The sequence below is a fragment of the Cryptomeria japonica genome, chromosome 8, assembly GCF_030272615.1.
Source record: "Cryptomeria japonica chromosome 8, Sugi_1.0, whole genome shotgun sequence".
Classification (NCBI taxonomy): domain Eukaryota; kingdom Viridiplantae; phylum Streptophyta; class Pinopsida; order Cupressales; family Cupressaceae; genus Cryptomeria; species Cryptomeria japonica.
The window spans coordinates 3,577,722-3,594,077 of NC_081412.1; the positions used below are offsets into that span (position 1 = coordinate 3,577,722).

A 16,356-nucleotide genomic window follows, 5' to 3' on the forward strand; every position below is an offset into this window, starting at 1 on the left:
GCAAGCTGTGAAAAACTGTCTTATGTGTGCCTTAGGAACCCCCTTTCCTCTATACTTATCAAACTTAGGCGTCACAAAGTGTGTAGGAAATGGAGGCATTGGAATGCTCTTGTCAAATGGATAGGGACACATGTCTCTCATTGTGTATGTTGGCTTTGGTGTATTTATGTCCTCCATTTTCTTTTGTAAGTCCCTTATTTGTTGCTCCAAATTGCTCTTAGGTGGAGATCGACTTCTTGGACCATACCCCATGCTTGAGGCACCAATTGGAGGAGGAGCATGTTGCATATATGGATGATATTGATCATACACATGTTCATATGGAGGAGGTCTATAGTGATGCTGCATATATGGACCACTTGGTATAGATTCATGTTGAGGAACACAATATCTGTTTTGTCCATGTATACCATACTCTACAGGCATGTCATGTTCTATTGTGTTGCCCCCAAATTTGACACAGGGTTTTCTTGTGTCCAAATTTTGAGCATGCCTTTGAATATCCAATTGCTTTGGTGGTTGATCCTTAGCATTGATATGTGATTGAGCATATTTCTCTGCATAAGACTTCCATAATGGTTTGCGAAGGTGAGTATCATATGCTTGACCATGTGTGTGTGGGACCTCTGGTTTTTGAAACAAAGGTGATGGTGATTCAGGCACCATATGTGGTCCTCTATTGCCTCCACTATTAGGCCTCCTTTGATCCATGTTGGAGTGAGTTTGTTGCAAAGGTCGATTTTCCATTGTTTGAGACATGTCAAAATCATGAGGTATCTTGGCTCCACTTTGTGCCATCATTTGTAAGAAGTATTGTCTATCCCTCCTCATTATTTCCTCAATCAATCGATTGAAGCGGGGGTCCATAATGGATTCTTCCACATCTGCTGAATGTACGGAAAAGTTGTCCATATTGTCATTGTGTGTATCATTGTTGTTTGTAGTGTCCATGTTCTCAACATTTGGAATGTTTCTATAGGCATCCATGTCAGGTAATGTGTTATGATCAGTATTGAAAAAGACATCATTGTCATACTCATAGACACTCATGTTTGTAGACTCTTGAGCCTCTTTAGCTTCTCTCCTAGATTTTTGAAGACGGGTTTCAACCATGAACTAGGTATTGACCAAGATGTGCGAGACTAGATGAAAATGGAAAAAGTATGGAAGACCAAGAGTTGGATGGAATGTAAATGAATCTAAGGTGTACTTGCAATGTCCAAAGTGTAAGACCAAGTATGTATGTAGTAGAGTAGGTGTGACTTCCAAAGAGAGGATAGTTTCTCTTGATGAGGTAAGTTGACCTTGACTCTAAGTAAGACCAAATGAGACCCAAAGGTGATAGACCTTGACGAGGGACCACTTAGCAAAATGTTGTTGTATGTAGTGTGTTGACAAAGTATGATGAGGACAAGCAAGTGACCTTTTGACTCAAGTTTAGACAAATGTGAATGTAATGTAAGGTGTAAAGCAATGATGGACTGTGTGAGACCCAAAGACAAGTTGAATGCTAGATGAAAACCTGGAGAAATAACCTAGGAAGCTTAAGAATTCTAAAACTGACTGTGTTTGTTTGTTGGACTATAATTTTTTTTCAATTATGAACATAGACGCGCCTGTATACTGCACAGACGCGATTTCCTAACACAGACGTGGTTTTGTTTAACACAGACACGTTTTTGAGATTTGTGTAAATTGCAAATGTTGATTCTGGAAACAAAGATGCGTTTTTGCCCTTCACAGATGCGGTTATACAACACAGACGCTATTATGTCCGACACAGACGCGTTTTTGCAAAATTTGTGCAATTTTTTCCAATCTGCGAAGTCATTTTTTGTTGTGACCAAATCTGACTGTTTGATTGTTTTTCGTGACAAGAGGACACAGTGTTGATGAAGACCCAATGTTTGCAAGTGTCTAGACTCAAAATGACTCCAAAAAAGTGTGTTGTTTGATGTATAAATGTTTTGCATACACTTGAAGACACAAAAGACACAATGTTTTGCTATTTGGTCTTGAATGTTTGATTGTTCAAAATAAGTCAAGCACAATTCTTATGGCTGGCTAAGATAATAGTTGTTGATCCCACATGGGGTTTTACCCCCGAGGCTACGCTATTCAGAGCAGATACTTAGATGCTTGACCTCACTGGCTCCACCCTCGGCACTCACTTCTCGGGTCAGCCAAGCATTAGTCCCCACGAAAACTCCCCGTGGCAAACTTTGTATCTCTACTAAGAATTGTATGTGTGTGGGCCGCTACCAGAGGTCCGACCTCCTGCCCCAACAACTAGAAGGATTTGGGCTTCTAAAACAAAAAGGTGCTAGTAAGGGCATCTGCTTGTGTGGCCATACATGCGACACTTTCAGCTCTGTAAATACAGAAGGCTCCCAGTCGGTAGGGGTTACGTCCTACAACTGATCAAATAAATTTGATCAAACGGGTTTATGGGGAGACATAGTGTCGGTATGAACTAATCGGCACATGTTATTCATAGTTTTCACCACGAATATAGCTATTTATAGTGGTTTGGAAGAAGGTGGCTTTTCTTTTGCTACCACTTGGGTCGTTCTCTTCTCACTAGTAATCCTAATGACCACACGGGAAGATAGGCCCTCTAAAGATTAAACAAAAAGAGCCTATTGCTCAAGACACAAAAGACAGTGATTCAATTTTAGTGCACCAATTGAAGTGTTTGCTAGTCTATTGAAAACAAAGCACACAATAAAAATCCAAAAACCCTTGCCAAGGACCTGCAACAAAGATTTGTTAGTAGTTTGGATTGTTTGAAATAATCACCCCTTCCTACAAGCACACAAGTTAGGTAAATTTTAAATCCAAAAGACTTTGTGAAAATAGGGGCCTTCAACCAAACGATTTTGCTTTCAAGACAAGCTGCACCAATTTCGTTAGCTAGATCTGGAAATGTTAGCTCAAAATAAACCGGATCTGAAACATTAAATGCAAGATCAAAAACTAAATCAATAAACTCCAAAAAAATGAAATCAATGCACACAGACATGATTACCCTAGACACAGACGCGACTCTCTAACGCATACGCGCTTCTGCGAGACACAAATGCGGCTCGAGAACTCAGACGTGACTTTTGGACACAGACGTGTCTAAAAACACCGCAGACACAACTGAGGAACACAGATGCGGTTTTCAGAATCTGTAAAAAAAAATGCCGTCGAGGACATAGACGCGATTCCAGGTGTCACAGACGCGATAGAAAATAAAAAACGCGATCCGAAAGTACGCAGGCATGAAAATACCAAAATGTTGTCGAAAATGTCAGATTTGCAACTTCAAACACAACATCTACAACAAAATGTTAAATGCAAAAGGGACAAGAGTCCCACTGAGCGTGCCAAAATGTATATGGTGAAAATGGATAACAATAATAACGATATTGAAAAGCTAATTGAATTCAACCACAAAACCCTAGCCTAACAACAACAAAGATCCACCATAACATATGAAGATTACCTAAGACAATGCAAATCAAATGAAATCACAAAGATTATACCATCACATGTCGAATAGGGTTTGGATCTCCATTCTTCCTATCTCCATTGATCTTGCTTGATATATTTGCTCTCAGATTTTATGTGCACAAGAGCTCAACAAAGAATGAAATGTGGTTGCAAGTAGGATCACATATGCCAAGTAGTCAATTGATCAAGTAGTCAGGTAGTTAGGGTTTGATAATAAAGGAAGCATCTCCTTATATAGAAGACACTATATGAAATGGAGGGATAAGATTGAGAGGTGTAAAAGGAGGTCGGCTATGATTAGAGGGTAGGTAAAAGAAATAATAAAATAATGAAAGGGGTAGGTAGTGTATGAATTAAGAGATGAATGACATGTGTCATGGGTAGAAAAGGTTAATGAATTAATTAAACAAATAAAGATTTATTTAATTAATAGAAGAAGTGGGATAATTAAATAAATAAAATATTTATTTAATTTAGGAAAGTGATAATTTAAATAAATAAATGTATTTATTTAAATGAGAAATAAGGCTAGAAGAGGATAAATGAATTAATTAAATAAATAAATATTTATTTAATTAATAGATGAATTAGGCTAAAGTAATTAAATAAATAAAGATATTTATTTAATTAGACATTAGGTGTCTACACAACCTAACCATATCAAGCATGTACATTTCTTGATTGTTTCTTTGCTAAAGAAACTTGGATGATGTTCTTTTCTAATTTGGTTGGATGGAAGTTAATTGGTAAAAGATTATTCTGGGCCACGTGAATTGTGTAAATTTTTTTATAACTTGTTTTGGCTTTAATTGATTACTAATATGTTATGGGCTTTATGGAAAGTTAGAAATGAGAATATGTATCATGGTACTGGGAGAGTGCTTATTGGATCCTTATGACGACTCATATCCCACTCTATTGTTGTGCAGGTAACACTAACGATGGAAATTTCCAAAGACAAGTTTCAAAAACTACTCAAAGATGGAACAATGTTTGTCAACAAAGAAGATGTGATATACATAAGACATTGACCCTATACCAACGTTGAAACTGTTATGTACATAAAAAGCTATCTAGCATTCCAAAGAAAGTACAACATGGGCAACATTGTTTTGAGGTTTTTGAGAAGTACCTCAACTTTCTGAGAGCTCCAAGATTCCATTTCATTCAAGTAGAAGATCTTATCATTTGAGTAGGCAGATCTAATGTGGCCCTATCAATAGTTGATACACCTTGGAATGAGTTGGACTGATTTAGTGAAAGTAGGAATTTCTGATGCACTACTAGCTGACTATCTACTCCATCATGAAACTTGCATTGGGTCCTCTACACAACCAAAATTGTTTAGTAATAGATCATTATACAATATGGTTATTTGGTGGAAGTCTATACCGATGATACTTAACACTAAGTCTGAATTTGATTGCTTTTGTTGTAAATAATATGATTATGCATAAAAGGAACTACAATTAGCATAGATCCAATTTTGTATTATTAGTAGCTTATTGGATCAAACCTTGTGTGGTCCAAAGATCTTATAGACCTACTTGGATATGTACTTATTTTTTTGATCTACATTCTCTAATACAAAAAAATGGTGACATATAAAGAAAACACTAGTTTTATTGAGTACTAAGTTTTGTAACCATCTTAATTATGCCAAGAAGGCATCTACAATGACATCGAAATGTTCGTAAACAAAAAATCAATTTTGAAACAATTTGACATGCAAATGATGCGTAAATGCGTGAAATATGCCATCTTTTGGTTTTTGTGGAAATGTTATTTTATTACTCCAAATAAAATAGAACCCTTGTCACTTGTCTCCAACTATATGAAACTGTTACATTCAAATGATAGTGGAAGAGTACCATAATATTTAAAAGGAAACAATCAATAAAATCAAAAGTGGTATTATGAGTATTTGATGATCCTAAATTTAGGTTCATGATGTCATCTTAGATAATGCTGGTACATACTTAAGCAACTCTATTATTATCCATATTTTTGAAACTCTTCTATACTACTAATATTGTTGTAACCGTCATATTTGCTTCTATTAGAGGATATCTTTCGACATAATTTACTATATTTTTAAAATATAGATATACTAGTTTATTATGCCGAGAGACATCTACAATGACATCAAAATGTCCGTAAACACAAATACATTTTTGAAAAAATTTGACATGCAAATGACAGGTAAATGCATGAAATATGACATGTTTCAGCTTTTGTGGACGTGTTATTTTATTACTCCAAATAAAATAGAACCCTCACCACTTGTCTCTAGCTTAGTATTTTAGAAGAACATTTATTTTACAAATGATTCTCTTCTATTATAAGATATCTCTTACATATATTTTTTAAATATAGGTATACTAGTAAGTAAATCTTTTGAGATCATAATTAAAACCCGCAATGATATCATGTGCTTGAAATAATATATATATATATTAAATACATCTAATTTTTGAAGAAAAAGAAACAAAAAAATTGTCGCACCTTTATGAATAAATGATATCCCTTCACACCACTTTAAGTATTGAGTACCCCATTTAAGCATCGACGATACTTTTTTGTAATAAACTCACATTCACAATCTTCACCTATAAACAATCATGACTTCGGGTGGCACCACCAATCATGTACACTTTCCCCCTCTCAATAGTCAAAATAAATAGATAATCACAAATCTATTTTAGAAATCTGAATACAACTTAAGCTTCTTCATGTCTATTCAAATTAAAGCAATCTCATAAATATAACAAGACATTACTAATATATCTATATTATAAAAAATATATGTAAAATATGCTGAGAGATATCTTATAATAGAAGAGAATCATCTGTAAAATAAATGTTATTCTAAAATACTAAACACCACGAATACAAATCCATGAAATTCCTGCATGCAAAAAGCCGCGAATCTAGCTTGAGACAAGTGGCAAGGGTTCTATTTTATTTGGAGTAATAAAATAACACCTCCACAAAAGCTGAAACATGACATATTTCATGCATTTACCTGTCATTTGCATGTCAAATTGTTTCAAAAATGGATTTTTGCTTACAAACATTTTGATGCCATTGTAGATGCCTCTTGACATAATTAAATATTAACAATTAACTATAATTAATAAAATTGTTATAATATAATTATTCTTTATAACAAAAGATTTGACACTTGTATGACTAGTATGCCTATATTTAAAAAATATATGTAAAATATGTCGAGAGATATCTTATAATAGAAGAGAATCATCTATAAAATAAACGTTCTTCTAGAATACTAAACACCAATAATACAAATCCATTCAAGTCTTGCATGCAAAAAGTTGCGAATCTAGCTGGAGGCAAGGGGTGAGGGTTCTATTTTATTTGGAGTAATAAAATAACACCTCCACAAAAGCTGAAACATGTCATATTTCATGCATTCACCTATCATTTGCATGCCAAATTGTTTCAAAAATAGATTTTTGCTTATGGACACTTTGATGTCATTGTAGATGCCTCTCGACATAATAAACTAGTATATCTATTTTTTAAAAATATAGTAAATTATGCTGAAAGATATCTTCTAATAGAAGGAAATTTGACGATTGCAACAATATTAGTAGTATAGAAGAGTTTCAAAAATATGGATAATAATAGAGTTGCTTAAGTATGTACCATCATTATCTAAGATGACAACATGAACCTGAATTTAGGATCGTCAAATACTCATAATGCCACTTGATTTTATTAATTGTTTGCTTTTAAATATTATGGCACTCTTCCACTATCATTTGAATGTAATAGTTTCATATAGTTGGAGACAAGTGGCGAGGGTTCTATTTTATTTAGAGTAATAAAATAACATCTCCACAAAAACCAAAAGATGACATATTTCATGCATTTACCCATCATTTGCATGCCAAATTGTTTCAAAATTGATTTTTTGTTTACAAACATTTTGATTTCATTGTAGATGCCTTCTCGGCATAATAATAAAAAATATAACATAGCATTTGTGGAAACATGGACACATAGACAGTAACACACAAAGTTGAATTTTCCAAACCCATCAAGAGTTATATTTATGAATAAATGAAATAAAACTTTTTAATATAAAAAGGAAAGTATCAATAAATTAAATGGAAAAAATATTACAAATTAAAATATTCATATAAGTGATACTTTGATAAAAATATATCAAGTTTTTTTATATAAACGAGGATACATTAAATATAGGGGTTGATATGTATATTCATATGTGTATGTATAGCATATTTGATTATATAAAGATAGAAATGTTGAGATATAATATATTTTTTAATTAATAATTTATTTACATTTAAAATGATTAATTTTTTATGGAAGTATTTTTTTTTATCAATAAAAGTGGTTCTATGAGACCACACTCGTATATATATGTGTGTGTGTGTGTGTATGTGTGTGCGTCTATATATATATATATATACATTTCAAAAACATTTACATATTTATCTAATAGAACATGAAAACCTTCACTCTAGGTTTGTAGAGTAAGTTTTCTAACAAAATTTGGACTTCAGACAACATAACCCACACTACATAATAGATCTATTTAATTAGCTATTTTACTAGATATCTATCGGGCCATTATATAATAAAATGCCCATTTATCCATTAACAAAGCTATTTGCACAAAATGGGGGAGCAAGCATACATAATACTCGAAGCAATATGAAGGTCTCAAATAATCTTCAAAGTGTCATCTTCATCCAAGTCGGTGCCTCAAGCAAAGGTTTAATTTGCATCTCCAAAGTGGGTGACCCCCACAATTGTCTTTAAGAAGTTGATGCTCATCTTCACCTTAAGTGTTAGGAATTACCGTTTGCTCTAGATGCATGGATTATGAATGGGATCCACAATCCATTGTGAACATTAGTGAGAGAAGGCCAAATTATATCACACAGATGCAAGCCTAGACTAGGCATTGCTCCATCTATATAGCTCCTCACATCCCCACATCATTTCACCTTTAGTAGCTTGCCCAGTAATTTCTCCACACATTCCTTATCCTCCTCACAATCAAGTGGTGCAATAAGAAACATGGAAGCAACACCAGAATTAATATAATAACTATAAGAAGTACTTACATATTGATCTCCCAACACCATTTCAATGACATGTAGCACTATTGAAGACCCTATCTTGAAAACCCCCTTTAGCCTCGCGTTAGTGATTTCTCCTATGAACACCATTTGATGTGTCTTTGCAAAGAGACAAATAAAAGTATCCATTCTTGTGATACATAGAACAACGATAAACAAGACAATGCTATAGGAACTTGAAAGAAGGTATAAATAATTGCTCAAAATGTTTGTAGAAATCACATTACCATTTCTAACAATTAAATCAAATGTTTTATGATTTTATAGTTAATATTTATGATGTCATTGTACACCTAGTGATTGCGAGCAGTAATCAACACCAATACATGTTATATAAAAAAAAATCATTACTTTGCATGTTGATAGCCTAGTTCACATGCTGATCGACCACTTCATTGGTCTCGCGATACTCATGATAGATTTTATAATCTTTAAAGAGGGTTAAATTCTCTTTGATTGGTGATAATAACTTGTTTAATTTCTAGTTTAGAGCTGTTTGGAATTCCACTTCATAAACGTTTTTGTTACAATCGCAAGTATATTGCCTTCTTGATCTATAGTTACACCATCTAAATTTACTTTAATCCAATTTCTTTTGGTGGAACTCAAAGAACATCATACTTAAATTTGAACATTTAGATTAACCCAAAAACCTTATGAATGAAACTTTTATGAAAATATTTTATTTAAATAAATTTAGTTAGATAAAAATAATTATTAAATTTAAAAGTTTAAAATAAAAGATTATCCTATCAATAATTATTAGCTATCACCTAATAATATTGTACATGATTATCTATAAAATAATTTTTATATTTTAAAATAAATTAAAAATATAGTCAACAATTGATTCATCCTCACCATTTAATCAAACCTTACAGATGCATTAATAAACCTGTAACTAAAAATTAATCAGAATGACCAAATAGCTGGGATTGCTAATTTTTCACATTTTAATGTGGAGTAAATCCTCTCTGACATACCTAGTTGCCTGCAGACACGAGCTGAAAATTCATTGACATGAAATACAAGTGAAAAATTTAACAGGTAGAATTTATTCCTTACTCTTAAAATTTCTTATTACGTTGCACTGTATCACCCCATATATATTTTGGGTTTTCAATTTTTGATCTCAAACTATTTCTTTTTATTTTGTTGTTGACAAGGCTTGATTCTGGTTCGAAATCTTATTACAGCGCGCTTGGTAATGCAGTTGAGTGGTTGAGGGTTTGGAAAACTAGGGTTTTTAAGCGATGAGGATTTTTCTACGTATGCCCACGGGCAAAACCGTGGCCCTGGGGCTTTCTGGAGATTTGCCTACGGTAGCAACACTGAAGCAAGCAATCGAAGCAGAACATGGAATACCTTTATGCGCCCAGAGGCTCGTCTACTCTACGAAAAGCCTGTGGGACTCGGGCTCGAATCTCGTAGACTATGGGGTGAGGAACGATTCGACAGTAACCATGGTTGTTCCTCTAAGCGGAGGCATGCAGGCGCCTGTCCAGCCGCGGCCCAGGCTGGAGTTTCTTAATACGAAGCCCCCTGCGAATTACGTGGCTGGTCTAGGGCGAGGAGCCACGGGTTTCACTACAAGGTCTGATATTGGGCCAGCTAGGGCAGCCCCTGATTTGCCTGATAGGTCTGCCACTACAATTGGTGGTGCCGCGGCATCCCAGGGGGCTGGCAGAGGGCGCGGCAAGGGCTCTTCTGGTGCCGAGGAGGACGAAGAAGGCGATGATGAGAAGGGCTACGATGAAAACCAGAAGTTTGATGAATTTGAGGGTAACGATGTGGGCCTTTTTGCGTCTGGGGAATACGATGAAGATGATAAGGAGGCCGATGCTGTGTGGGAGAGTATTGATAAGAGAATGGATTCTCGTCGCAAGGATCGCAGGGAAGCGAGGCTTAAGCAGGAGATTGAGAAGTACAGGGCTTCCAATCCTAAGATTACAGAGCAATTTGCGGATTTGAAGAGGAAATTGTATACTCTGTCCAGCGAAGAGTGGGATAGTATACCGGAAATTGGGGATTATTCGCTAAGGAATAAGAAGAAGAGGTTTGAGAGTTTTGTGCCTGTGCCGGATACCTTGCTTGAGAAGGCGCGGCAGGAGCAGGAGCATGTCACTGCACTGGACCCCAAGAGTAGAGCCGCTGGTGGAACTGAGACGCCATGGTCGCAGACACCTGTGACTGATCTGACGGCTGTCGGACAGGGAAGGGAAACTGTGCTCAGTCTTAAGCTTGATAGGTTGTCTGATTCGGTCTCTGGTTTGACTGTTGTGGATCCAAAAGGGTATTTGACTGATTTGAAAAGTATGAAGATAACCAGCGATGCAGAGATTTCGGATATCAAGAAGGCTAGGTTGCTGCTGAAGTCAGTGACACAGACCAATCCAAAGCATCCACCAGGTTGGATTGCGGCTGCAAGGCTGGAGGAGGTTGCGGGCAAGATTCAGGCTGCAAGGTATGCCGAATTTTCGATACCTAGCTTGCTATTGTGTTGGTTGTCTTTTTAATGTTTCTTTTTTATTGGATTGCTTGTGTTTGCTTTCAGTATGCATGACATACTTTTGATACCCAGTTTTCTGTTGTGTTGATTGTCTATTTTATGTTGTTTTATTGCATTTTCTTTCAGCATGCATGAAGCTGGGTATGCTATAATACGGCAATTCTCTAATTTTTAAAAGAATTGAGTGGTTTGTCTCTCTCAGCTGTTGCAATAAGATCTTTCCTCAAATGAAGCTTTTTAAAACTTATACTCTACATGATGGAAAAGTAATCTATAAAATAGTTGTGTATATTTTCTTAAATGTCATTTGCCACTTAGGAGTAAATAATGAACAGAATGAATTTTCGTTTTCTCTTATATTCAAGATGATCCAACCTACTTACCAGATTGCAATAGCTGTTGTACAACCAGGGATAAGATCGTTGTTTTTATCTAAATTTGGATGGTACTTCATTATCAAAGATTGGATTGTTTGTTACGTGTAGCCATCATAAATTATGTGGCATCAGTTTTGTTGCACTTTAGTTTACCACGACTATCTCATTTTCTAGTGATTATTAGTGAAAGACTTCTGAAGACTTCTGATTTACTAAGTATCATATGATTTTACCTATTATTCAGTTTGTCTTTGGATGGTATTGTTGCTCTGACTAATTTCAATTTTTTTCATTATGACAGGCAGTTGATACAGAAGGGCTGCGAGGAGTGCCCAAAGAATGAAGATGTCTGGGTAGAAGCCTGCCGATTGGCCAGCCCAGACGAGGCCAAGGCTGTTATTGCACAGGGTGTGAAGGCAAATCCGACTTCTGTGAAACTGTGGATGCAAGCAGCAAGGCTGGAACAAGATGATTCAAAGAAGAGTAGGGTGCTGAGGAAGGGGCTAGAACATATTCCAGATTCTGTGAGGCTTTGGAAGGCTGTGGTGGAGCTAGCCAACGAGGAGGATGCAAGGATTTTGCTACACAGGGCTGTAGAGTGCTGCCCATTGCACGTAGAGCTCTGGCTTGCTCTAGCGAGGCTTGAGACATATGATCAGGCAAGGAAGGTTCTTAACAAGGCTAGGGAGAAGCTTTCCAAGGAACCCTCAATTTGGATAACAGCTGCCAAGCTTGAGGAGGCCCATGGAAATACTAATATGGTTGGCAAAATTATCGAGAGGGCTATAAAAAATTTGCAAAAGGAAGGTGTTGTGATTGATAGGGAAGCTTGGATGAAGGAAGCGGAGGCTGCAGAGCGAGCAGGGTCTGTTGTGACTTGCCAGGCAATTATTCGGAATACAATTGCTATTGGAGTTGAGGAGGAGGATAGGAAGAGAACATGGGTTGCAGATGCTGAGGAATGCAAGAAAAGGGGTTCAATTGAAACTGCTCGTGCAATTTATAATCATGCTCTTTCAGTCTTTCTTGCAAAGAAGGGTGTATGGCTCAAGGCTGCTCAGCTAGAAAAGAGCCATGGAACTAGAGAATCTTTAGATGCTTTATTGAGGAAAGCTGTGACCTACTGCCCACGAGCAGAGGTGCTATGGCTAATGGGTGCCAAAGAAAAATGGCTTGCAGGAGATGTTCCTGCAGCACGTGCAATCTTGCAGGAGGCCTATGCTGCAATACCCAATTCCGAGGAGATTTGGCTTGCTGCATTCAAGTTGGAGTTTGAAAATCATGAGCCTGAAAGGGCTAGAATGCTTCTCGCTAAGGCTCGTGAGAGAGACTGCACAGAAAGAGTCTGGATGAAGTCGGCAATTGTAGAAAGAGAGTTGGGAAAAACTGCAGAAGAGAGATCACTTCTTGAGGAAGGTCTTAAAAGATATCCTTCGTTCTTTAAATTATGGCTTATGCTTGGACAGCTTGAGGAACGCCTTGGAAACTTGGAAGCTGCACGAGAGGTTTACGATCAAGGCATCAAGAACTGTCAAGGGTGTGTACCGCTATGGCTTTCTGCTGCTAAATTGGAAGAAATAATGGGTGGTTTAAGCAAGGCGAGGGCTATTCTGACTATTGCCAGGAAGAAGAACAATCAAAATCCAGATCTTTGGCTTGCTGCTATCAGGTCTGAGTCAAGACATGGAAACAAGAAAGAGAGTGAAAGTCTTATGGCCAAGGCATTGCAGGCATGTCCAACTAGTGGCAAATTGTGGGCAGCAGCAATTGAGATGGCTCCAAGACCACAGAGGAAGACAAAAAGTATGGATGCAATCAAGAGGTGTGATCATGATCCCTATGTTATTGCAGCTGTTGCCAAGCTATTTTGGCATGACAGGAAGGTAGAAAAGGCGAGGAATTGGTTCAACAGGTCTGTTACTCTTGCTCCAGACAATGGGGATTTCTGGGTTCAGTATTACAAGTTTGAATTGCAACATGGAACTGAGGAGGAACAACAAAATGTATTGAAAAGATGCATCGCAGCAGAACCAAAGCACGGAGAACGATGGACATCTGTATCAAAAGCAGTGGAGAATTCACATCAGCCTGTAGAATCTATTTTGAAGAAAGTAGTGGTTGCTATAGGCAAGGAAGAAGGTGTTGTAGGTGTATGATAACATTCACAAGGACAAGCTGGTTGTGAAAATACAAAATATCAAAGGGGCAGCTTTTTTTATGGCTGTTGTCTATGACTCAGATTTACTATGTCACATAAATTTGGAGAAATCAAGAATCTCCATAGGATATCAGGAAGGTGATTTCATATTTGCTACTGTAATTACTGTTAGTGTTTTTAATCTACATTTTCAGAACTGCCTTTTGTGGAAAAGGTAGCAAATTTTGGTGACTTGATTTGGATTTAGAAATTTATAACTGCCTTTCAGCTGTAATTCAAAGAAGTTTTGGAATTATTTATGACAATATTGATTATTCTGATCTGTAGAGGTGTGCACATGAATTTTCAGTTTTGTAAATATATCAACATTCAATGCATTTAAGTCATTATCTCATTAATTAAAAAGCAATGTGAAATTTATGAGAAGGAAGGCGTTCATCAACATTGTTGCATTTTATTCTAGGCACCAAAAAAATTACTATATAATTAGAGGGAGTCCACTATTTTGATGGGAAAGAATGGTTTTGTTGTCAACAAATGGAAGAATTTTATATTACTGGTCTAGGTGTCACTTATTCAATCTCATGATCTTCTCTTTCTTATTTTTCTTTTCATTTTGTAGTTGTAATTTGTAGCCTTTTGGCATTTTGTAGTAGTTTTTATAAAATATAAATGCATATTAACAATGAAAGCAATGGCATTTTGTTAATTTGTGCTAGATTCTCATGTGAATCCACAATTCAGTTTTAGTCTTATGTAGTATGGTTCTTTAATGTATATGATGAATGCCTTGTATATATGTATAATCAAAATTTCCTATTTTTCAATTGCCATTCCCTAAAAAATGGCCTCCAATCCCAGCTGTCCTGGAAATGCATTTCCCCATCCGCTGCTGTCTGCATCCTGGGAACTCCGTGGAACATAGTTATTACCCATCTATCTCATTTGTTCAATTTATCTGTTCAAAATTTAATATATTCCTTAGTGAAGCTTTTCTCTTTCCTGGGATTTTATGTGTTTAGGCATTTGAAAATCTATGTATAATCTGAGATAATCTGTATCTAGTCTCATCTTTTTTTGTGGGTGCAGGGTTCAATGTCTAGAAAGTATAATACAAGAGCATACAATCATCAGTATGTGTTTTGGGTGTGGAAAGCTATCTCCAGGTCATCTTGTTCTCTCAAAGAGGAGCATTCTGTTCAGCATATTTAAAATCATAGCAAGGGATTAAGGTGATTAAAATTTGCAATGGCTTTAAATATCATATCTATTTTGATTGTATAAGTTCTCATGATATCTAATAAGTTTCAATTCCGGGAGGATACATGGTATATAAATCTGTGAACTACGTAGAATTACAGGTAACCGTGGATAGTAGTGCAGAGTCAAGTCCTTGCAATCTGTAGCTATAATAACAATACAAATTTAGTAAACACCAGCTATAGATGACATGATCAATAAATCTTAGCTCCTAGTAACTTTGTTTCTAGCATTTTCTAATGTTTGCAGCTACTCTGCAAGAACTGTTAATTCTAACAGAAAGTGAACAATAAGTAAAGTCTTTAGTAATAGGAGATGGTACTATCTTTAGTACTAGGGAGATTGAAATACTAATTTGAAAACAATTATGTCCATCCCTGGATATAATGGAGCAATTCATTATAATGGAGGGATACTATCATACAAAAATCCATATTTTTAATTCACAACCATCTCTGTGCATGGCATGTAAAAGGTGGTACTATTCCTGAAAGTTGTTTTCTGTGTCATCTATAATGCTGGTTTTTTTTAATCTATTGAATAAAAACATGCATGCTATATGATATGAACTGAGCATGTGTGGAAATGGATATGAACTGAGCATGTGTGGAAATATCCAATAATGTTGTTAAGCAGTGTTTTGGAAATATCTCTCTTGGTATTTAATCTTTGTGTTACTGCTTTGTCTATTCGAGTTTGGTAAGCCATCAAATTAGAGTACCAATTGGGATACTTGTATTGCCCTCTTGGACTTCAATTTAGGACTGCCTTTAAGGGTTGCTTCGATTTTGTTGCAGTTTACTTTTTGGAGTACCTAATGGAGAATATTGCAAGTCTATACTCTATAACCAATGCATACAACACCTTAAACAAAATAAAGATTCTTGGAACAAAAAGAGAATTAGCTGATGAATGGGCACAGGCAGTTGCTTTATTTGGGCGGTTATGAAGAAGGGGAGAAGGGAAGCAACAAATCAAATTTAATGAGGAGATGGATCATGTTTATCCTCTTCTGGATGATGAATCACAGAATGTGGTCTGAAATTTTGATGCAAAAAAGCCATATACAGATTTTTAACTATTCGTTACATAGACTATGGAAATATCATGTCTTTAATCAGTCACACTTTTCAATCTTTTAAAGGAGATGATTATCTAGTGTTGATCATTTTTACTGAATATTAAGGATTTTTTTTTTTTTTTTGTCATATATTTCTGTAAATTTTTAAGCTAGCTGCCACTGGAATTAAATGCTCAGACTGGAGCTTCAACAGAGTTATCAGATCCTTCCCTTCCCCTGTTTGGATACATGTATCTTCTTATCGGATACTGGATACAATACTCTTGAATACGGAATGAATACTCTATCCATATGTATATAAATGTGTTATTTGATACTTTCCTTTGCAGGTTTGGATA

At 35.9% G+C, this 16,356-nt stretch overlaps 1 protein-coding gene across 6 annotated transcripts in view; it reads left to right on the plus strand.

Annotated features, from left to right (window-relative positions):
- The first annotated feature begins 9,511 nt into the window (after window positions 1–9,511).
- The window catches only part of LOC131028884 (protein STABILIZED1), a 53,062-nt gene continuing 46,217 nt past the window's right edge, over window positions 9,512–16,356 (plus strand). For 2 of the 6 annotated variants that reach the window (XR_009102665.2, XR_009102664.2), the window contains exons 1-3: window positions 9,733–11,097; window positions 11,821–13,815; window positions 14,767–14,909. Coding sequence is in view for 1 of the 6 variants with exons in the window: in XM_057959259.2 (XP_057815242.2) it covers window positions 9,887–11,097; window positions 11,821–13,675 (3,066 nt within the window). In the remaining 5 variants the exon portion in view is untranslated. Of the gene's footprint in view, window positions 9,681–9,732; window positions 11,098–11,820; window positions 14,004–14,766; window positions 15,431–16,356 lie in introns of those variants that run through there. The other 4 variants (XR_009102662.2, XR_009102663.2, XR_009102661.2 and 1 more) reach the window with 4 other exon arrangements.